Genomic DNA, 24,263 nt, shown 5'->3' on the forward strand with positions numbered 1-24,263 from the left:
AAGCCTAATCAGAACTGGTCTCCATGGAAGTGTGGCTGTCAATAAGCCTTTATTAAGGGAATTGGGGAGAAAAGGCTCAGTTATTCCAAAATATAGAATAACAGGACTTGGAAAAACTGTTGCAACAGGCCTGATGGAGTGGTGAATCCTCCCCAGAGTCCATACCTCAACATTACTAAAGCAGTACTCAGTGAGACAAATCTTGTCTAAGGTGGCTCAGAATAAAGTTGGTCAAACCAACTCTATTTTGGTGTTTTACCCATTCTTCTTTTTTCCTCAAAATACATGAACCAATGGGAAAATAAAGCCACAATCCTGAATATGCAAAGTCATGCTCTTACATATACAACATAAATGTGCTTGGTTACAGTCACTAAGCAATGATTGGGGGGGTGGATTAACTTTAAACTGCCATTTGGCAAATTCTCACATTTACTGGGATTCAACTTGGCATTTAAACAGATCACCAAAAACATTTTGAGTTTAAATATCAGATTCCTTTGTTCTGTCATGGCTGGACTTTGTCTCATCAGAACTGAAATGTTGTAGAGTTCAACCTGCATAGTTTTGTAAATCATAGCCTTTTTTTGCCCTGCTCATTTCTCATGAAATCATAGCTTCGTGTCTGGCCTCCCTCCAGTTTTCTGACCGCACCAGCTCCATGTGTTGTCCCACTTACACACAATTATGAGGAGAGACGCACACACTTTTTCCTGCCTCCTGAATAGAGCCTTTGTGTTGTAACATTTATTCTAGCGCGGAGAGGGCGACCCCGCTGAAGATCCTCCTGCACACCATTCAGGGTGGTAATGTAACGATGGAGTCTCCCGAGCTGTTCTCTAATCCGTCTCCCCCCGTCAGGTTTGCAGATCCCAGAGGAACACCCAACATAGCAAAACAAACACACACCGCCTTGTTTAATCTCCTATGCCCCTCCTGCGTTCCTGCTTTGCCCCTCACCTCCCATAAATCCCTCTATCCTTCATATTCTCTACCTCTTCCTCCCCTTTTTTAATCTCCTCCATCCTTTGAGCCCAAAAGATGAGTCACTGAAAATATGATCCAGATAACAGGAAATGAATGCATTGGTTTGTGGGTAAAGCTTTGGCCAGAGGGGCGGGGGTGGCTGGTGGCTACAGGTGGGGAAAGAGAGGGAGAAGCAGCATGCAAAATGGCTGCTTTTTCCTCCTATGTTTCAGTCACTGCCCTAGCCAGCCCCACTGTTACCATGGAAACGGCAGCAGGGAGAGGCAGAGAGGTGAGTGAATGTGTGGTATCATCAGGGTGAGAAGTGTCAAAAATCTTCATTACATCCAAAATGCTGAGGCCTCATGAGAGGCTCATGTGGCAGAAGGGGGGTTGGGCTGCACAGAGCTAGAGGGATTTGAAGGAGGAAGAGGTGGAGGGGGAAGGGGGTGCCTTCCTTTTATCATTGAGAAAACAACACAGGGTTCTACAGAACTGTCCTCAAACCTCATTAATCTGACTGGCTCTATCTATCAGCTCTCTAATCAAATATACCCCCCACCCTCCATGTTTCTGCATCACTCACAAGTCCAGGCAGTCAAGCACAAGGGTCAGTGGGTCGCTCAGTAATCTCTTTAGGGGATGTAAAGATGCAACACGGGTCTGTACAGGATGAATAGCAGGATGAGTCACTAATGCAAATCATAACCAGACAGGGACTCTGCATACTTTCACATCAACATTAGCAAAGAGAATTTTATATCTTTACTGTGGAACATCATTTGTTTATATATAAACCTGAAGATGTAAATGTGCACAAACAACTGAATCTGAACCACAAAAGCAAAGCTAATGGCGGTACAGGGAGACAAGATACACCACAGAATTATACTGAACTCAGTGATGATGTTTAGCCGGTGATGTACAGTATTAAGAATAGACTGACAATTCAATACATTTTTAAAAATGTATTATCAGTATTAATACATGTGTAGACCACGCTAACATGTATTAATACTTCAGTGTGGAGTCGAAGCATTAGACAGCACCAGGGAGAATTGGAAGTGAGGGTTTGGATGAATGTGGAGGCCTCCTTGTTAAATTAATCAGTGATGTCTTGTGATTGGTGGGTTGGGAGAAGGAGACTTGAAGTGGATGGGTTCCATCTGAGAAGGTCGACTGTAGAACCTACAGACAATGCCTGAAAAAGGAGAGAAGGAGGGAAGAAAGAAGATGGAGTTGGCTGGTTTGACTGATGGATAAAAAAATGTAAGTGTTGGAAAAGTTGCTCTGAAGTGTTATGTCCTCTTGCACAGTGTGTGTGCTTTTTTTTATTTGTCCAAACACTGATGATGAAAATAGACCCAGCAGAGGCCTGGAGCATCCTATGATGCAACCATCTAGAGTCACTCCTAATGGCTTAATATATGGCCAGGAGAAATAGGTGCATGAAAACATCCATGGAACTACAGCATATAAGACCAAAACAGGGTTTAGACAATTCAAACTTCATTTTTCAACACGGTCGCGCCGTCTTAGACGAGATTTCTTGTCTTTTTTTTAAGTAGTCTTCAAAAATAGTTCTTCAGGTGTTTGTGAAGTACATTGAAAAATATTTGGATTTTGTTGCCTTTTATTCTGTTTGCTGCCAAGATGATCCCACTCTCCTTCAATAATGTTGAAGTTTGGGCTTCATCAGACCTGCTGCCACTGATTTTCAGTCCAGTTCTTGTGACGTCTGGCATATATCAGCCTCTTCTACCTGCTTCCCTTCCTTTAGAATGACTTCTAGACAACCACCCTTCCATGGAGACCATTTCTGATGAGGCTTCAGTGAACAGTAGATCTTGGAGAAGAAAAACTAATTAGAAACGGAAGTACAGAGAGGAGTGCAGGTGTGAGCAGCTGCACTGAGGGCACAGCTGTAAAAGCAAATTATCATTAGAAATATATACACTCTTTATAGATACACACGAACAATCACAAACATAAACAATGCCAAGGGAGGCGGAGCAGCCTAAAGCGTCTGGAGAGCAAATGCTGGCAAACACCAGCCGTCCCTGAGGAGGAGGAGGAGGAGGAGGAGGAGGGTGTGCAGGGCTTTAATATGCATACTCACACACATTTACCCTTCTTTGTCCTCAGACACAAAAGCTTGCCTGTGTATAAATGCATGCGTGTGTATGTGAATAAACACACACTATGATCATGCTTTCTCACAGGAACATGAATACAGAATAACAGGAAGCTGCAGCAGAGATGGGATTTGTTCTTCTCAGGTGTCTCAGAAGATAACGTGGGTCATGTCTGGTTCATGTTTTCAGGGCTTCAAATCTGTTTAATCAAAACCCATTCACAGCATTCCTAAAATTAAATTTATATAAACACAGTTTTATGAAGCTTTTGATTCGCTGTACTTTTCCTTTCGCAGATGGTATAGACTGGAACAATCCAGCAGATTCATTATCAGTTTTTATTTTTCAGCCAGCCTGCTGTAGCTTTGCGGCTGTGTTTGGGATCATTTTCCTGTTTAACCGTTTCGGTAAATCTTAAGCTGTCAGATGGTCTCACGATTGATCAATCATCAACCCTCCAGCACTGTGCCGGACGTTTTCTAGCTCCCTACTGCAGCCATACTAGTACAGTCTTTTTCTAATACTGCCATAAACTTTAACATGCTAACTGGGGCCTGAAGAGTCTAAGATGTAGCTCTTTGGTTTATTGAGGTTTCCATAAACCTTACATAGTCTGGCACTTTTTCCTCAAATGGGATTACACATACTCTAGGGGTATTTGGAGACACTCCAAGGGGTACTTAGTGGAAAAAAAGTAAAATTGATCATAATTCTGTAATAAATAAAATATATATACAGAAGTTTTGAAAGTAAAATGTATATTCAGTATTCAGTTTGTTGTGTTTACATGCAGCATTTTTACTCTGATCAGGCTTTTAATCCAAATAAATGTGTCCATGTAAACTAGTGTTGAGCAAGTTGTTGGAAAACTTGAACTCATTTTTACTCCAGCTGGATAAATTTACTGATGAAGATCATTTAAATTATTTCTGCATAAGGTTTAGTTTGTGTGTGTGGTGGACTTTTTCTGTTCATTGCAACTATGTCCTCTGACCATCTTTTAGTCTTCATTGCAGTGGGTGTGTATGAGTGACAGCACATATCCCTGAAATTCTCCTTTATTTGGTCTAATCGTTTCAATTAATCCAGTCTTTTGTTGTTTGAGTTTAATGAGTCATTAGCCGATAATTCTCTTTAATTCTATCCAACTGTAATCCATGACCCATACGCTTGTCTGGAGAGCCCAGGGGTGTCTTCAAGGACCTAAAAAAGGAATAAAGTATCCAAAAAGGATGTTATAAGAAGACAAAGAGACTGTTTTATTGGACTCAGGCACATGCTGTTGATCAGAAGTGGCAGTTTGGGTGCAGGGTCAAACAGTCAAAGGGCAGGGTTTATACTGAGTGAACATAGTGGTCACAAGGAGACAGTAAAACTGTAACGGTAAAGAATAGATCTTTACTGTTTACTATTTTTATCTGTGAAAGCCCCTCATGTTTTAAGTACAACAGAGATGATTCAAAACATTTTGGCTGGGAATGGGTTAAATGATGCACAATCTGATTAAAGTCTAATTTTGGTTTTCATGAAAAAAAAAAGAAGAAAAAACAGGCTGTCTCATTGCATCCATGACTTAAACTATTAGGACCCCCAGGGCACAATGGAGATTTGCAGTGCTGCTTTTAGAGTTTGCATCCAGAAACAGGAGACGGTGTGTAGTTAAATGATTTGTCACACTCGCAGCACACTTGGCTGAACAAAGAACTCTGAATAACATTACAAAGCCTCCACTGACGCCATGATTGGTGGAAAGCACCTCTTTCTGTCATGTGATTGGTGCACAGCCCCTGGGCTTGGTTATCATGAGTCAGCCCATTTTCCTGAAATGAGACATGGGCCGGTAACACACACTAAAGGAGGGGGCAGCTAAAATATCTCCGTCTCCTGGCAAATATGGGCTTATATGAGGCTGAATACTGAGAGAATTTAAACAGAAAACTTTATTAGAAAACTCTGGTCTCACACACGTTAGCCAAAAAAATACAGAAGGGAATGCTAGCAAGTTTTTTTCTTTATATAGTTTACTCAAAAATATCTGTATAAACAGGAAATTATTTGTCTCAAGATTTTTTAATGAGTGAAAATATGAGCATGTCAAAGCGAAGTTTCTTAAGTTTTCCAAGTCCTCTGTTCAGCAGGAGAAGGCAAAGAGTCTCCACGGATACGCCCATCGTTTCAGTGTTAAACCAGATGAATGAAAGGCCATGTTGGGAGACAAACATGAAAACAGTTGGAGTGATTGAAAAAGGAAAACGTTAACAGCGCTGAGAAGCCTGACTGTGTTAGTAGCGTCTGTAGTAGTGTGGTGGGGGTCCGTAGTGCATGGGCAGGTCCATGTTGGGGTGATGAGGGTGGAAGGGAGGATTGTGGTTATTCTGGTTGTTATTGTTCAAAGGAGGCAGGTGCTGAAGTGGGGGCACGTAGGGCGCCGGGGGCAGCCGGGGTATGATGATCTGGTGGTACAAGTGGCCCTGTATAGGACCTGGGGGGTAGCGGGCTCGTGGAGGAACAAACAGGGGAGCTTGTACTGCCTGGGGGTGTGGAGGGGCAGCAGGGTTCAGATTGGGTGGGTTTTCTGGGGCTGGACCCACACGTGGCCTCTTGGAGTCTGTGATGGCCTCTGGGGGTGGGCCCACTCTCTTCCCTGAATTATCTGAGAGAAGAAAAATGAAGTTAATGTCACACTTTTTTCATCCTCAAAAGAAACACAGGAAACACTCGTGTAACTGCTGCCAACTGGTCTGAATAAATAAGAGAGGAAGCAGCAGGGAGGAAGACGATGTACCGCGCTGCTGTATTTTCCTGCCAGGTAACATCATGATCCACTGTTTCTACATCAGTGAAAAGCAAAGAGAGGAGATAAAAGAAACAGAAACACACAGCAATAAATAATTTCTGTAACTGACCTGTGCACTTCTTATTTAGCTCGGCTTCACCTTCCTTCTGGATCTCCTGAATGAGCCGCTCATCATCTTGCTGCAGAGACACACACACACACACAAAAAGTTTGTTAAAAACTCAGGAAATGCTGCTTTACTGAGGAAATTCTGGTGGCTAGCGAAACACAAGCAGTACGACAAATGTACACAGGAATAACAGAAACAGCATTACCACTGCTTTTAAACTAATTCAGCTAAACATACAAGCGAGAGACTCTGAGGCTAAGCTTTCTGGTCACTGTGGCTGACTTGAACTTCATCACTGCCAGTTAATAACATCCACCAGCATTAAAAAAAAAACCTGCAGAAAACTCAGAACAGCCCAGGTTTCTAGCATCCCCAGGTGTAGCTTATTGCGGCTAAATGCCAACACTCTGGAGCTTCAAAGCACCATCATAATGAACTATAATAGAGCAAGTTTACATTAAAACTGTTGAATAAAGATAAGAGATCAGATTACTCTTTCCCTCAAGTATTAATCCTTCTTCTTGTTTTGCTGCCATGAAAAGCTCTTTGCCAGCTCGGGTGCCTCTGCAGAGCTGCTGGAGCTGCTCCAGCTCATTAAACACTTGGGCACTAATTGATGCTTTTGGTTGCCAGTGATTCTACAGCCAGGTCACTGCGGGCAGCGATGGAGTCGGCCGGTGAAGGTCAAATGGCCAGGGGGGTAGTTTGCACCCCTTTGCAAAAAGGATTCTGTCCTAATACTGTAATATTGTCATCTTTAAGATAGCATACCCTCCATTGCCTTCATAATACAATTAAAACATCAAAAGACAGAGAAGAAAAAACATGTGGTTCTCAGAAAAAAAGATAGTTGCAGTTTAGTTTTGGAGCGCACCGTGGGATCAGTCCAGAGGGAACACTTGTGACAGTGTCGGCAGGGAGCGCCGGGAGAGCGGGCGTGCTGACAGAAGTGGTTGTAGCCGTTGATGGCTTCTCGACAAAGGTAGCACATGAAGCTGCCGCAGCGACACGACATCCGGTTGCAGCCCTCTGATTTGACCAGGCCCATTCCGCATTTGACACACTTCCTCACCCGTGCTGCTGTCATTCGCTCCTCGCTGCAGCACGTGGAAAATGACAGGGTTAACGCTAACAAAAGGAACTAAAAGAAAGATATAATTCTTATTTCTTAACATGACAGTTGTGTTGATATGGATCTGAAGATGTCCTTTTCTCTGACACTGCTTGTTTAAACATGTTTATTATGTTGGAATATTTAGGAATCCACAAACACTCATTGTTTAAAGATAAAAATCAAAAGGCTGTGACAGTAAGAACTACTTGTACTATTTGTGGCCGGAGGAAGCAAACCTCCACCACCTGGAGTGCCTTGAATGTTTTTATAATTCCTTTTAGTTTTGTCCTGTTAAAACCATCAGACCACTGATCTGTCTACCAGGCCACTTCCTGCCTCTTTCAGCACCAGGAAGTAAGACGATCTGAAAACAGGAAGTACTGCCAGTGGGCCTGCTGGGCCACAGGAAGCAGCCGGCCTCTGTACTTCCTAAGTGTTGTCCGGGAAACACTGAAATGTTTACCCGACATCCTCTCTGATGAGACGGTTATGAGATGAGGTATGCTGGGACAAATGTGCAAAGTCAAAATGTCCACTTAATGTGATTATTAAAGTAAAACTTTCCGTATGGTGGTTCCAAAAAATACCAATGGTTGAAAAGGTGTGGATGGTAAGAATAAACATAACTATCAAATTCTATAAATATCTGGATATGACCTTTAAATGAGAAGACTAAATGATGTGCTGACATGGGAATACTGTGACCCACTTACAAGAGCACCCTCATGCGAATCTCATCCCTCTCCAGAACCTGTTCACAGGTCTTCCCCATGTGCTGCTTCCACTGCACGTGGCACTTTCTGCAGCTCTCCTAAAAGAATAAAAAAGACAAGACATGAGCGAGATGTTGATTCTGAGAAATCACACAGGGATGTGCTTGCTGAAATGAGAAAAATAAAATCCTGCACCTAACATTACCACACCCCATCCATCTATCCACTGTGACACGTTTCCAATAAATGCTGAATAAGCAGAATGCTGCAGCCGGAATAACATACCCACAGTGTCTGCTCTGTATGCTGCTGCTATTCCCACTGCAGGGATACACAGACATGGCTAGGTGGGGCCTTTTGCTGCAAACTGGTTGCCTAGAAACAACATCTCTATCCTCTGACCCCTTTTGTCTAGTCAGACATGTGCATGTGAAGGACATCCGGGGCAGACGGCATCATGGCGCACACTCACATTAGCTGCCCCCCACCTCCTAACCTTTAGCTAAGTGGTGTCACCATAAATTTTTGAATTGCTCATCTAATATTAAAGAGTGTGGCGTATGACAGCTGATGGAGCAGAGTGTGATGCATATCTGCAGAGCAACCTCCTGTCCATGGAAAGCCAATCTCACCCTCTACATCCTGAGACCTCCTTACGCATACTTAGACCACTGTTTGTGTGTGTGTGTGTGTGTGTGTGTGTGTGTACTATTGTTTATACAGCTCTGCTTCCATAGAGCTCCTCTCACAATGGTCTGAGACAGCTGTGTGTGTGTGCAAGGTCAGCCAGAGGGTGTAGGAGTAGGCTGGAGAAGCCAGTTTTTGTTGGCATTTGGAGCAGCTCAGACGGTGGGCACTCCCTCAAAGATGAGAGGGATCCAAATGGTTCAAATTAAATTAAAGAGATGAGAGCAAAAGTAAATATGCTAATTTGTAGTTTAGGGATTCATAAGGAGAGTTTTAACAGAAAGAGAAGATCCAGTGTGCACAAAATTTGGGGGGGGGGGGGGGTAAGATCAGACAAAGACAGAGAGAATAGTGATAGATCGCCCCCTAGTGGTAAAAGAACCAGGAAGAGCGCATGAGAGCATGTGTGAGAGTCTGTGACCTGTTTGACAAAGATGTTGAAAAGCAGGAAAACACCTTAGCTCTTATAGCGAAGCTAAAAATACAGCGGTTGACGTCAGAGTCAGATCTTCAGTGGGGCGTGTCTTCCCCCGCCTCAGATGATTCATTTAAATAAAGCTGAGGACAGCTCAAGTTTTGACAAAGCTGGCAGAGATACCAAGACCAACTTTATGAAGAAAAAGGACTTTCATAAGTTTGACTGCAACTTGTTTTCTCTGGTGACGCCTCCTGCAGCAGCCCTTATAAGGCAGCGCAGGCTACTTGCAGAGCTTCCGATTTTTTGCGGGGTGGTGGCTTTTCTTGCAATTCAAGCTCAGTTCACATGACAGGGAAGAGATCAAGAGAGGAGATATGGGTCTAACATGAAAACACACCATCTGATGTTGTGTTATATAAGATGCTTGTACTAGAGAATCCATGTAAAATCTGCAGATGTTCTGACAGTGGTTCCTACATAAAAACTCCTTTGCTTTCAAAGTTCAGAAACCAATTACAGGCCAGAGACAAACCCATCCAAACGCCCTCCTAACCACACATGGAACACATTAACATCCACTGATGTGAATGCATATTGATGTAATTGTGTGTAAGAGGGAGTGTAGCCTATAGGTCAGACAAAGCCGGGAGGAAGAGGGAAGAGAATCTGGGTCAAACTTGATTTGAACCACATTTGAAATGGAGGAGGAAGCCTGTCCAACCAGTAAGACACCAGTATGAAAGGAGTGGATGGGGTATCCAGCCAATGAGGTGGCTGCATGAGGGAAGGCGGGTGGGCTTATGAACTGTGTTAGTTATATAATAATGCTCCTCCCTGCTGGTGGATTGAGCGGGCTGCGGAGCAACTGCAACAACTCCCTCATGGAAAAAAGAAAGAGGAAAAAAAAGTGGAATAAAATAAAATAAACTAGAAAGGCTGTTTCAGTGGAAGCGGTGTGTGAATGCTGATTGTTGAATGAATGCAATCTGCTACACTATAGAAGTCTTGTTTACAATAGCTGAAGACATGATGCTGAAGGGTTAGCACAAGTGTTTCTAGAGTTCAAACTAATCAGATTCAAACTGGTGTGTTTTACAATAAAAATGTTCAACTTTTAATGAGTCGTTGCAGAAGGCCAAAAGTGAAATATTGGAATAAAAGGAAGCTCACAGTGTGATACAGATAAAGGTTTGTGGTCAATAAGAGTGTGTATGTCATTAAAAATCATGAAATAAGAGCAGGTTAATGAACTGTGTGAATGCTGACTCAGCATTCAACAAATATAAGCGAGATAAATTAAAGTACAAACACTGTTTCCTCTCCAGCACTCCACCTCAAAAACACTGGTTTTTGATTGTATATAAATCTTTATAGATGTTATACTGAGTTTATACCACATGATGGTGTACAGATGAATGACTTTAAATAAATGGATCAGACCTAAAGGTTTCTAGGGGTGTGTGTGAGCATGTTAAACTGCAGCTCTACGAAGACTGCAGGATGGCTAATGTGAGCCTCTGGCTCCACCTACAGGTTTATACTGAGAGTTGCTTCTGTAAGAACTGTATTTCAGTCTGAACTTAACTTCTATTCAAACAGGGACCATCACATATATTTTAGTCCACTAGATCCACACAGTCAAAATGTCTCAGGAATAGGACAAACATGGGAACACACTGATTTCTGACTGCCATACTTTCAGTTTAAAAAATTCCCTCAGAAAGTTCCAGCATAGAAAACAACCTACGGTACCAGAGCTGCAGCTCTACGGTGGTGAGGAGCTTAATACCAGCGACTCATACATTTGTCACGTGCTGTTTTAGTGAGTTTAACAAATAAATACAAGCCCCTTTCTCAAAAATATTTATGTATCTTTTAGGTATCTCAGAAAGATATTTACATACTTAGAACTAATTTCTGGATACTAGACCCCATGATGACTTCCTCACTTTAAAGAAGCAATCTTAACTTAAGCAGATTTTCTCAGCACGGCACCTCCTAACGATGGCTAATTCGACATCCATCTTGCAGCCTACCTCTACTGACTCTTTCCAGCCAGTAAAAGTCAGTCTCTGACTCTTGGCTCATCTCTTGTTCTGTCCCTTTATCTTTTTCTTTTCCTCTTTTTCTTCAGTTATGTCTGCTTGTGTTTCCTTGATGAATCAGCCACGGTGAGCATTCGAAACAGTGTGTGTTGAAATCCAATTGCTGGTGTGTGGAGAGGTGCATAAAGGAGAATTCTACTGTAAATATTCATCTTTCACGATGTGTAAGTCACATGTTCCCCGTCTCTTAAGCCTTGGTGATGGAACATCCAACATCCGTGTATATTATTAAGCTTCAGTGATGCAGTTACATGTGAAAGTTACTAATTTAACATAAACCTGATGAGATTTTCTGATGTTTGCTGATGAACTGGATGGTCCCTCTCCACTTTAGCATCCATGACTTCAAAAGTGAACTTCATGCTCCACAGACCACAGAACATATTTCCACTTTTCATCAGTCCATCTTAAATTAGCTAAAGGCCCAGAGAGGGAAGCTGCCATTCTGAATTTTGATCATCTATGATTTTTTTTTTTATATGGGAGAGTTTGAATTTGATTTGTGGATCTTATCGTTGACGTCTGAGTGTGAGTACGGGGAGATTTTAGCATGAAGAGATAGAAGTGTAAGCTTGTTTGTGTTGAATTGGGAAGTGATGGTGAGCAGAAATTCAAGGACAGATCTGGAGAAAAACACTGGGGATTTGTTGATGTGGTGAAGACTGAGAATAGACTTCAGGTTTGTGTGTGGGTGTTAGGATCATTTCTGCCAAACAACAAGAGTTTTCTGAGTGGACTTGGTGTGACAGCTTCTGGTGGGTAAAAAGTAACACCTCCCTTCCCTGCAGCATTCCTGAGTTGGAGGGAGGAGACCCAGAGATAAACAGTGAGGAGGACAGAGGTCATAACCTCGCCAGATGAAACGGTTCATCATCTCCAAATAACTGCTCACCAATCTCCCATCTATCACTCATGTCTAACTTGTGTCCAGGAGACACGATGATTTATACGGGGCAGAAATGCTCTTCTGTCATGATACGCTGAATTATGCATGACCACGACTTATGAATTCAAATTTAGACCTAATTTATCTTTTGTTCGAGATTTAGCTGAGAACATCATCTTCTATGAATACAACCTGTTGAGGAAAGCTAGAAGAAAACATAGAAACCTAAAATAAACAGAGGAGAACTGACCTTGCGGCAGCGAGGGTTGGGACAGCTAAACAAAGACATGTTTTTGTCCAACAAGGCTGGAAAGTTGCAAAATGGGCACCTGCGAAGGTCAGAGAGGATCAGAGATAAGAACAAATAAGTATTTGATCCAGCTGCACATGTTTATGACCCATAGGAAACATTAAACAATCAAGAGTTGTGACATCAACACACAAACACTCACCTCACTAACTCATCAGCACAGGTGGCTGCGACCGCCTCCTCCGCCTGCCTCTCGTTATATTTACACAGTATATTCTCTGGTAGGACCTTCTCCAGCTCACACATGGGGTAGGAGCACGGGCAGCCCTCCTCCATGCAGCTCAACTCCGACTGCAGAGAAAAAAAAAAAAAAAACAGTTATTCTTAATCAAGAGGTTATGTTTCTTAATTAAGTTCAGCCTGTTTCAGCTGAGGTCAGAATTTTAAACAAAGCTTTTGCGTTTTTTCTGACTGCATCTGCTAAAAAAAACAAACAGATTATTTCTTTTGTATGTAACAGTCATTCATAGTTGCCAGGCAACATCAGTAGTTAAGTGTGATTCAAATGGGAGGAAAAACAGTGGGTGTGTGCGCGTACCTTCCCGGAGCCAAACACTGCCTCCTGAGCGTACTTGACCAGACACTCTTTACAGAACAGGTGACCATCTGAACACTGGGTCATCTTCTCAAATGCAAACTCCCCGTAGCAACAGCCACATTCAATCAGCTGACCTCCCTGGGCAAAGAATCAGGCACAGACAAACATTGTGAAAGTCAGCTGGTTGACTGCACAGGAAATAAAGGAAAAAAAGTTTGATGTGGAAGACTGGAGAACACTTTCAGGAAGATTTGACAGAGAGGCCTCGGTGGACTGTTCTACTGCTCAACAAATTTATGGAAATTCTTGCTACAAAATGCTCATTAGTTTGCAAACGTGCCACAAGTTTAATCATTTCACTGCAATGAACACAAAACTGTTTGGAACAAAAACAAAAAGGTCCAAATTTATGGGCTCAATATTAAGTCTTAAAGATTTTGAAGTGCCAAAAAAAATCCAGAGACTATCTCAAGAGGCACAAGGTGGAGGTTTTGTCAAGGCCCTCACAGTCCCCCAACCTAAATATCACTACTTATCTGTGGATAGACTTGTGTGTAAGTATATATGCTAGACGACTTGAGAATCTTACAGAATTAGGAGTGTATGTTTCCAATTACAGACCATGTAAGGTACCTAAACTTTTGCTTGGGGCCATTTTTCTTTCTTTTTTTTAACCTGTCCTGCATCATGACAGCAGAATGATGGTCTGGCTGCTTTACTGTTCTAAACAAATTAACTTTGTCAAGAAGAGCCTTTGGATATGGGGCTCCCTTTGAATCTTAAATCTAATTCTTTGCTCTCACTGAAATAGTTTGCAGCAACAAACACAACAGCAACTAGTATATGTGTGTGTGTCTGCATGTGTGTATGTGACTGTGTGTAGGGGTGTTAGTGTGTATGTAGGGGTGTGTACTAAACATGAGGGGTGAGTTATGTTGATTGATCATGCAAATGCAACCACGCCCCCTCCAAGGATCAGAGGCAGACCGAGAGCACCCCAAGCCCCGGGCAACCAGCAGCCACCACAGAGAACAGAACCAAGACAGCCCACCACAGGGGGGGGGGGGGGGGGTAATGTGTCCCAACAAAAGGAGGCAGAGGAAAGGCGCAGCCAGAGCCCCTTCTCTTGCCAGGGAGCGCGGGCCCCAGGGAACCCGGGGCAGCAGTCCACCATCGCCGATAGACAACCCCCCCCATGTATGAGCAAGGGACAAAACCCAGGGATCCATGAACCCAAGGGCCACCCACCACTATTTCAACAAATTTATCCACCACTAGAAGGACCGGTCTGACACAAAGGAGAGCAGGGCCAGTCCAGAGAGCTGTGGTACAGTACCACGCAGGTCCCCGGACCACAAGTCAGAAGACCAAACTCTTCCCCACTCTGGGCAGCCCCCAGGAAACAGGGGTTTGTAGGATGCATGTCACTGATCTTGGACATGTATTCAGCAGTAACACAATCCACAAGTATAAACACACAGTTGAATGACAACATCAAAGTAACTAGAATGTTTAGTCAAATGAAGCAGAACATAGTTTTTCTCAGTGTGAAGACCACATGTAACTCCCTGGATGATGCGTCAGTCTGGTTCAAGTATTTGTGGTTCCTACCTCCTTATATTCATCTTCATTCACCTGCAGAGCCAACAGGAAGTCTTCATGCTGGAGAGAAAGAGGAGAGTCCAATAAATCTATAAACAACATCTAGATGCTAATTTAAAAATGTTGAATTAATGTTATTAAATGTTATAGATGCTATCAAACTGAGCAGAAATGTACTTTTTATTTCTACATCGGCATGTTCCAGTCAGAGCTCAGAGGTATTCTACCCAGCTCCTCCTCGAGGTTCTAAAATCCAGACTGAAGTCCAGGGATGACGGAGCATTTTGGGTGGCTGGTCCTATATTAGAGCTGCTCAAACACTTTCTGGTTTAAAGTCCCTACGTACGACTCGTTTCTTCGCACTGGCTTTTAAACACAGTTGAGCTTGACACTTATTTCAACTTTGTTTTTATGTTTTATCATGTTTCTGTCATGTATCGTTTTATTGTGCTAGTTTTTATTGTTCTACTAACTCGGCGTGCAGCACTTTGGGCAGTTGCCGGGTTGTAGTAAATGTGCTACATTTATATAAACAAAAATGACATTGACATGCAAAAGGCATTCACATCAGCAATAAATACCTAATAAAAAATAATCTATTTAGCAATCCAGTTAATGGTTTTGAGAAAAAAACAATAGAAACCCTCCTACTCTATATTTACTGATATGTAGCTGCTGCTGTAGCTTACTGACAAATAGCACCATATGATAAATAAAAGAAGCTGGGTGTGTACCTCTGCCCATTCCTTGGCCTTCTGCTGATAGAAGGATAGCTCCTTCTGCACTGAAGTTTCCAGACTGTTGTATGTCCTGCAGTAGCGACGATCATTCTCCAAGAAAAACATCCTTCTGTCCAACTTCACTGAACCTGGTCGAAAAGGAAGGTGTTCAGCAACAACAGAAACCACCTCAAAGATCTTTTAAAAACAAAAAGGTATCAAAATATTTTCCAATGATGCTCCTGCAGCACTTTCCTTAAAATCTAATGAGCTGTATCCAGTGTAAAAAATGGCTTTTGAAAATTGAAATTATAAATTAAGGCAAGTAGAACAATAATGTAAATGTAGGTGATTGCAGAAATTATGAGATGCACTGCAAGCAAAAAAAAAAAAAAAAAAAAAAAAAGTGAGGAAGTTTTCCCACCGTGCTCAAAATGAAAATCAACGTAGCAGCGCTCCGAGGAGGTCCTGCTCCGACGTCTCTTTCCTGATGGATCACCTGATTCCTGCCACTTTTTCAGAGCTTCACATAAGGCCTGTGAGAAGTTTAAAAAACAGAAGAGGAAAGTGAAGGAGTTTGATGTTCAGATCTAGTGTGGAATAGTAAAGTAGAGGAAAGGGAGGAATTAAAAATATATATCTAAGATGCATGGTGCATTACGGGAGCACAGGTACCTTGCGTGTGATTGCATAGTGTCCCTTCAGGGCATTTAGGGCCCATTTGATGTCTTGGCAGCTGAGCATCCTGAAATCTGCCATGAGCAAGTCAGCAGCCTGCATGATAACGTCTGCTCCCATGGTGCTCAGCTTGGCATAGTCAAACAAGTCCTCAGTCACCTGGAAGCACAGATGCAGTTCTTGTACTTTCATATCTGATCTATGAACAAGTATAGAACTCTAACATTAAAAACACTTACATAATATAGTTGTTTTCTGCTCGCAATTAAAGCTTCTTAATCAAAACATTGTTTAAAAGCCATAATCTGGTGAGTGATACCAAAAATAGTTCTATTCTAAAAAATATGATTTGTTAAGCCTGACTGAGCCTGTACTTATGTAATGAGGAACAATCTCGCCATTATCAATTTGCTCACACACTGCTTACATAACTGCTTGTTGCTCTGGTAGGAGCATTCTAGCTTCATAAGACTAAAGTCTAATTCTAACACTATTTTTTACACTATGCTAAAATGTTGATTACTAAATGTTAAACTAATACCTCACAAAGAATTTGATCTCTATGTCCAATTAAAAATAATACAACGACAGATACACAATTTTAAAAAGAGATGAGACAGAAGGAGACAAGACTTGAAAGGTTGTATACTGATGAAAAAAGGTGAGGACATTTCACAACTGGAAAGATAATTCAAGTTGTGGAAGTGTGTGACCTCTGGCGTCATTAAAAGAGTCTCATTATAAAAGAGTCAGAAAATAAGTCTGTGACCTTTGGGCAGGGTTGTACAAGGGAAACTGTTGCATGATATCAGGAAGACTTCTGAAAAATGGCAGTGTACACAACTCATCATTTCATCCACAAGTTGAAGTTAAAACCCTAAAATGCAGAGAAAAAAACTGAGCAAGATCCAGAAGCAACAGCAATCTCTGGACCTGAGCTCATCTAAATAAACTACTGTGAACTGAAAAGCAGTTCATGCATCCTTTTGGTTTGCAAATCTGCAAAAGCATGATGTATGCAGGTTTTAGAGCAGCATGTTTCACTGCAGTGGGAGTGTTTTTCAGGGAAGGTCTTGCTTTTCTTAGCAAGACAATGCCAAAACACATTCTGCATCTAGTACAGCTGCTAAACTGGCCTTCCTGCAATGCAAACTAAACCACTGAAAACTATTTTTGCTTTATAAAATGGGATATATACATATGTATGTGATCCTAGCGTATGTAAATGTTTCTATATCAGATGTATTAGCCCTGTGTTATTCTTAAATAAATAATTTGGTTAAATAATGTGAGAATCATTGCAGTCATTTTGGCACAGCTGTAAAATATTTGTACTTTTTCAGGTCTAACAGATGCAGCCACACACCTCTGCCTGGGTGTCTCCAGGCTCCAGCAGGATGCTGGTAGGAGCCGCTGTGGTTGCTGCTGTCTCCCTCCTTGGATACTCTGGATTTTCCAACAGCAGGTTACAGATACTGGAGGGGGGAGGAGCACAGTGAGTTGTATGGAAACAAGCCTGACTTAAATTGCACTCAAACTGCATGTCAGAAATTAGAGACAGGTAGGCTCAACCTTTCTTTGATGACTTATCTGAGCACTAAACAATACACTGGAAAGTGTTTCTTGTAGGGCTTCTTACACATTCAAGTCTTTCACATTATTCTTTAAGACCAGTTCTGCTACATAGGTGTCTTGGATGTCTGGGAATAGATCCAACTGTAGAGGATGCACAAAAGGAATGAGGTGAGAGAACAGAGATAAACCATAAAGTTAATTCATTTGGTGAGAATTAAAGTTTATGTGATACTCACTACACCGTTGATAAGGGTTCTAACAAAAGGCTGCTGCTCTGGTCTCTCTTGTGCTGCAGAGGGTCCAGGTCTTGCATCCTCTATTTGCGGAATATCCTCAGCTGCAGCAGGGACTGCAACCAGAACAGGGGCTGGATTTTCTTGTTGAGGGTTTGGGGCTAGAATGAGACCAGCCTGTTCCCTGTTGTGGGGTACTGACGCTGTGGCAGCTGGAGGATCGGGGGGGTTAGAATTCACATTAAGCACCCTGATATTGAGACTGCGAGCTGGTGGAGCTGCATTAGAGGTTCCAGCCTGCGGCTGAGGATTGGGAGCTGCCGCTCCAGGCAACTGGCTTCCCAAGACGATCCGGTGACCCGCCTCTGGAGGACCTAGTCTCTCTGGGGCTGCAGCTATTAGAACTGCAGGGGGGACCACTGGTATAACCTGAGGGGTTTGAGCGGGCCGGACTGCAGGCTGGGCAGGGGCCTGAGCCAGGGGTTGTGGCTCGATCTGAATGAGATTGCCCTGCATTCGATTGTGAGACACAGGCTGCAGTAGGTTTTGGGGCCTACGCTGCAGCTGGGACTGCGTTACTAAAGAAGAAGCCTGGATGCTTGGCTGTTGTGGAAGAACAAGCAGCTTTACAGTTTTCACCTGGATGAGGCCAGGCTGCTGCAGATATGTGGACTGGACCTGTGCAGATGTTCCAGGCTGAGGCTGCGTCTGTTTGTGAGACTGAAGATGTGCAGATGACGTACTGGCCTGAGTACCATCTAGTGAGCTACTCGTACTAGCCTTTTGATCAATGTTTGCAGAAGAACTTGATGCAGTCACTGTGGCTACACAAGTATATTGTGCAACACTGACTGAGGCACTCGCCTGGCGCTCAACAGGTAAATGTGCTGAAGAGCCAACAGGTGGCTGTGACAGTCCAGATGTACTTGGCCGGGGCTGAAAAAGCAAAGGTGTTTTGGATGAGGTGGCGCTAGCCTTGGCATTTGTGGAGGTAGATGGGATGTAGGCAGACGGAACTGCATGGAGCTCCACATTTGTTAATGCTGATGTACCGTCCTGATGCTGTGAGTATTTTTGGTGCTTTGGTTGAGACTTTGTTTGTGTGGATGGACCAGGTTGTGGCAGTGTGTGTCCAGATAAGCCAGACCGAGCTGAAGTCTGTGTATGTATGGCTGGTCGGTTGACCTTGGCATCTCTGGAGGTAGAGGGAGCTGAGCCGGGGTCCCCTGTGGAAACAGCAGGGTTTGTGCTACTTTGATCAACTTTAATTCGGCTATTCGAGGCCCCGCTCCATATGGCTGCTTGGCGAATCAAAGGCTTGCGTGCAGGAGTTGGTGGCTGTAGGGCAACATCAGGAAGCAGAAGAAAAAAAATACAACACTTTTAACATGACTGCTTTTTTTAATACTGGAAAAACAGAACTAGCCCACATGTTTACAGAGTTAATGATATCAACTTTACCAGAAGACTTAAAAGCTAAATAAATGTGTAAGAATGTTTTTATCAGTCACCTCCAGTATGCTGACGTCATCATCGTCGTCTGCATCGTCTGGAACTAAAACAGGACTGCCAGGTACCAGAGTCACAGGCTCATCATCCGAGTCATCAGAAATAGTGATAAGCTCCCTCTGACGAGCACAAGAGCCTGCACAGACACAGTCACATGCAGTTGGATTTTACAGCACAGAGATGGAGAGCACTGTAAATAAAGATTTATTTTTAAGACATTAATTTAAAATTCAAGTGTGGGAAAGAGACAAAAAGCAACATTTATACAAGTGTTAACAAAAATGTGTAAAAACAAAAACAAAACAGATTCCTTTAGTCAGTTTGTAAGAGCTGTTTGTTTGCATGCGACAGGTCATTCAAATAAAACATAAAATAACAACAGATTTTTTCATATATAGCTTTAAATAACATACCTGGTAAGATTTAGATTTTTATCTCTTATTAAGCACATAAATAGGTCATAAATAAATATAAATACACCGACAGATGTACAAACATATAGTGAATTGCATAGTCCTGAGTTTAAGTGACCAGAGCAAAAAACTTTTAGTCTTTAAGTCAGTTGTTTTTCTCCCCTTGAGATCAAAGATCTCAGAGAGTTTATCAAAGATCTAACAAGACAAAGTATTTAGATTTTATTAGACTGCACGGTCATTCAAATGTTGGCATCATGGGCACAACGACGGCCACACAGTTGCGTTAGCATAGCAAGTCTTTGGTATGGAAGCATCTTGCTGAAACTTCTAAACTAACTGGAATTTAAAAAAAAAAATCAGTAAGGTGTTGGAAATCCTATGAGAGACAGCTAAAAGAAACAGAAGGTACTACTATCACTGGCAGCATATTACGACCACGTGGAAGTGGAGGCATTTATACTGCTCCGTTTTTCATTAACGCCAGTTGCCATTTAAACTGGAAACTCAATTTAGTTTTCTACTTTAAAAGTCTTATAATGACTTAATAAAATAATAGTAATATAAAGTTGCAACTCACACAGCGAACAGTTACAATCACTCATTTTGAGAAAAGAGAGATGGTAGAGAAATGTGCCTGACTGAGCCAGTCTCAACCTTACATGTTACATGTTCTCCAGTTTGTGTATGTTTGTGCTCAGTTAGACAATTAATTCTGTGAGCGCTTTGAAAACTCTGGCAAAATATTGGCATTAAAAAAACATACAAAGAAATGTTTTGCCTGCAGAGAATAGAGGTCCTCATTAGACCAGTTTTGTCAGGAACATTTGGTGGCAGCAAATGCATATCTCCACATGCTCTATGCTCCAGAAATGAACAAATGATCATTATTTATCTAGCACCTTTGATGGCAGAGTATTATCAAAGACATGATGTATACACTCTACAAATACCTGTAGTTCAGCCATATTTTAATTATTATGTTTAAATTCCTACAAATGTTTACTTTTTGCCCTTGACCTCTGAAACTAACGGTATCTTTTTTTTTTGTGAGTATCCACATGTTACAGTGGATACTGCTGAAATTTATTTTAAATTGAGGGTTTTGAGGATAAAGTTGATTATATTTGTAGGAATTAGTGTGCTGTCAGTGACAGCTCTTAGAAAGAGAACTGGAATTGGAAAAAATCTGAAATGGCTGACTCAAATTCTGGAAAAGTGCGAAATAGGGATTATCATATCAGTGGTCTGTCGCAATATGCAGCATTGCATATTTAAGTATATGTAAAGCCTACTTAAACCGTTCTATGTCCAAATTTTACTGTCGGAATCGTCCACTGTGCTTTGTTTCTTGATTGGCCAAAGGACTCTGTCCAGAGTCAGTCTACTTCGTGTCCTGTGTTCTTTAACTGTGTTTCATATCGATTCCTGATCGCTATGAAAATGAAGATGAAGAAGAGTGGGACCTCTCATTACAGTTCTCCAATGTCATTGAAAGTGGCATGTCGGTGTATAAGAATACTATCGCCCAGAAAAAAAGGAGCGCCAGCAACTTCCCATAACTATGTTCTTCACTCTGAAAAAGACAGCAACACCCGGGCCTTCTGTGAAAAACGACGTTACAGATGAAGGTGGGGACGCAGCGTCAGCAGAGAAGGTGTGATATATTTTACAGGGTGAGTAAGTATTAAGAAATTCACGTTGTTAAATATATGTAGGTTTTTGAAAGTGTATGAAGTGTGTGAGAATGTTGAAAATGTTCATTACAGTTTGGGAAAGGTCTATAAACATTCTGAGGAGGGATAAATAGGCACACATTTGAATTGTGAAAAATTAATAAGGTCGTCATTACGTGGATTTCATTTATTGCGGGGTGTTTTCAGAACGTAACCTCCGCAATAAACGAGGGACCACTGTAAACTGAAATCAGAACATCTCAAATAGAGATGCTACGTGAACGAACAATTCAAGGATTCAAGTCTGGTATTAAATTCATGTTTGTTAATTAAGTGAGCTGAGGCTGTATAGGCTGATCACACACAAAAAAGATGGACAGTGATAAATCTAGTAAATATTGCTGTGTGTGGTGCCTATAAACATGTGAGTATATGACGTTGTGTCTTACCTTGACTGCGGTGGACGTTGAAGCTTGCCAGGTGTATGACATCATCGTCATTACCTCCATCTGCCATTGTGAAACTACACTTCCCAGCTCCCTGAATCAGCCCACGCATAGAATCACTGCCAGGCTGGTTGCATCTATTCCAGGAATACACACATTTGCATTACCATCACATCTGAGGAACCCAGTATTCACATTTAAGTAAATTTAGGTTTGTTTGTGTGTGACTGTCGTTTTGCCCAAATAAGGACATATTACGTATCACCCATGTGTCATTTAGGTATAGACTAACTAAATATCAGTACCGGTATTCCCCGAAATTTCAACAAATGGTTTCATTTCTATGCTCATCACTTTTTGTTATTACATTTACGGAAAACGAAAGTGGCAAGATTCCAACCTATGACCAGAAATAACCCAATCACCCATGACTAATAGAGATAACAGGAGATGGAGACGATTATTAAGCTCAACTCCTATGTTAGTAAAAGGAAGCTTAAGAAACAAACATACAAAAGAGAAGAGGGGTTAAGTTGCCCGCCTCAAATTATACTTCTTATAAAAATATTTAACAACAATCTGTGTGTAAGCTAGCTGTTGTACTCTTTCTAAATCTGATCAAAGGTATATATCAATTTGAATCTCACATGTTATTAAACAATACGCGATAATACTGCGAGAAAGACAATGTTGCTACTCCAGCTACAACAGCTTGTGTCGTATTCGTGACACTGGCATTAGGTTAAGCACAAAATTAAAAGAGTAAAGTTTAAAAACGAGCATGTCAGAGCAAATATTTATCATTTCCGCTCCCACACACACAGCAAAGCCCTAAACTGAGCTAGGCTAACGTTCATTAGCTTGACTAGCTAGGTGGCTAGCTGGATAACTAGTTAGCTGACTTCTGTCAAGATTGTAAACATAAGAGTTTGAAACCCCTCAACATACAGTGTAAACTCTAGCAAGAACATGTCAAAATAAAAACGTACTATACTGCAGCTTCGTCGTGGATAATCAGTATAATTCCTGCTAGTCCGCCTCCTTGATAGACTAACCGTGGAAACGAAGACAAACTGCCAAAACAAGAACAGCAGCGTCGTCACGCAAAATGCCTTTCGCTACGTACAACTGTTGGCTTCTGGGAAATGTAGTCTTTGAGACAACGAATACAAGCAACAGACAGCTATAATGCATGTAGAAAAAGACAAATAAATAAATAAATAAATAAATAAATAAATAAATAAATAAATAAATGCACCAAATAGAGAAGTATCAATTTAAAGGTATGTTCAATTGTTTTTTGTTATAATTATTTTTTTAATTATTAAGGTAAGATTAATTAAGATAATCTTGCAAACACACACTATTGCATAAAGCTATAACAGGGTAATTAGTGAACAGACATTATGTTTTACAATAAGTTATGCCTACAGTGTTTTTCAATAAATGCTTTCACAGTAAATTATGTTTCATACAAATGACTAATTTTCCTGCTTTGTCCAGAAATACTGATAATAATCTATTGGCCTTTGTATTTTGAGTGCCTTCCACTTACTCCAAGAGAAGATGACCACTTTGGATGTAATCTCACCTTGATAGACCTGTTTGTTAGGTGGGGAAGCGGTGTCCTCCATAGTAATACCCCTCCACACCACCGACTTCTAATATAACTCAGATACATGCTACATGCAGAAATTCTCTCATATCGCAATAGAGGTGTGTATCAGGAAATGTAAGGAGGGAGAATATCAGAGCTTGGTGAAGAATTTTATAGCATGGTGTCACTAAGACAGCTAAACATATTCACCTCCCTTGACTACACAGCCCATGGCCATGAAGGCAAAGGACGTGGAAACTCCTGCAAATACCTGGGCGACAACAAACTGGTATTTATTCATCTGTGCTCTTAGTGTTATTGCTTTTTTGTTTACAAGTGAGTATGATATGGTGCATTTAAGTGGAAGCAGACCATATTTAATTTCCTTCAAGATTAATCAAATTTTCCTTGGCAGCTTTAAAGTTTTTCTTTTTCACAGAGAATTACACACATAACACGGGGATTGTATTTTCAATTTAATCTCTTTAGATATAATCTTATTTACATTGTATTTTTTCATAAATGTTCATTACATTGTAAGTTACAATACTTTTGCATCCATTACACAGTGAACTCAGACCTTAAAAAATGCAGATTGAAATAATACTGCTAAACAGTCTTCAATCTGGAGCAGATCCCAACACTTTGTCCATGTTGCTTTTGTATAATTTTATTATCTTCTATGGAGCTTTAATGACTGAAAATACTCATTCATGGTGGTCTTAAGGATGATGACTACTTTTACCATTCAGGCTATGGTTGAGGAAAGGGGAAAAAAAAAAGATGGACAGCAAGACATCATGAATAAAAAATATAGCAATATGGGTGATGTAACATGTATAAAAGGCTTAAAGAAATTTTATTACACATCATAACTGAAGAATTCATGCAACTGACTTCTCTCTTCTCTCCGTCCTCAAGGCTCATTTTGATTAAGAAAAAGAAAAAAAGAAACAAACCATGCCTTCAGACATATTCATACATCAGTCGAGTTAGACTTTAAAACTAGGGATGGGAAAAGTAATTTCCCTTTCACT

At 41.4% G+C, this 24,263-nt stretch overlaps 1 protein-coding gene across 4 annotated transcripts; it reads right to left on the reverse strand.

Moving 5' to 3' along the window:
• Window positions 1–5,023: 5,023 nt before the first annotated feature.
• Window positions 5,024–22,760, reverse strand: rnf216 (ring finger protein 216). Of its 4 annotated transcripts, none has more exons than XM_042007494.1 (17): window positions 22,685–22,760; window positions 21,633–21,766; window positions 19,097–19,230; window positions 17,589–18,923; window positions 17,417–17,493; window positions 17,144–17,252; window positions 15,775–15,936; window positions 15,524–15,635; window positions 15,115–15,248; window positions 14,390–14,440; window positions 12,779–12,916; window positions 12,383–12,531; window positions 12,181–12,259; window positions 7,835–7,932; window positions 6,882–7,104; window positions 6,008–6,077; window positions 5,024–5,754 (listed from the first exon to the last, which is right to left on the reverse strand). In XM_042007494.1, the coding sequence occupies exons 2-17, from the start codon at window positions 21,739–21,741 to the stop codon at window positions 5,384–5,386; spliced, it is 3,351 nt and encodes a 1,116-aa protein (XP_041863428.1). In that variant the 5' UTR covers window positions 21,742–21,766; window positions 22,685–22,760; the 3' UTR covers window positions 5,024–5,383. The 4 variants fall into 4 exon arrangements, with proteins under 4 accessions (XP_041863428.1, XP_041863412.1, XP_041863420.1 ...); XM_042007478.1 differs by having other exon boundaries at window positions 22,619–22,707; XM_042007486.1 differs by having other exon boundaries at window positions 22,624–22,702.
• Window positions 22,761–24,263: the final 1,503 nt, after the last annotated feature.

Source organism: Melanotaenia boesemani, chromosome 2 (assembly GCF_017639745.1).
Source record: "Melanotaenia boesemani isolate fMelBoe1 chromosome 2, fMelBoe1.pri, whole genome shotgun sequence".
NCBI lineage: Eukaryota > Metazoa > Chordata > Actinopteri > Atheriniformes > Melanotaeniidae > Melanotaenia > Melanotaenia boesemani.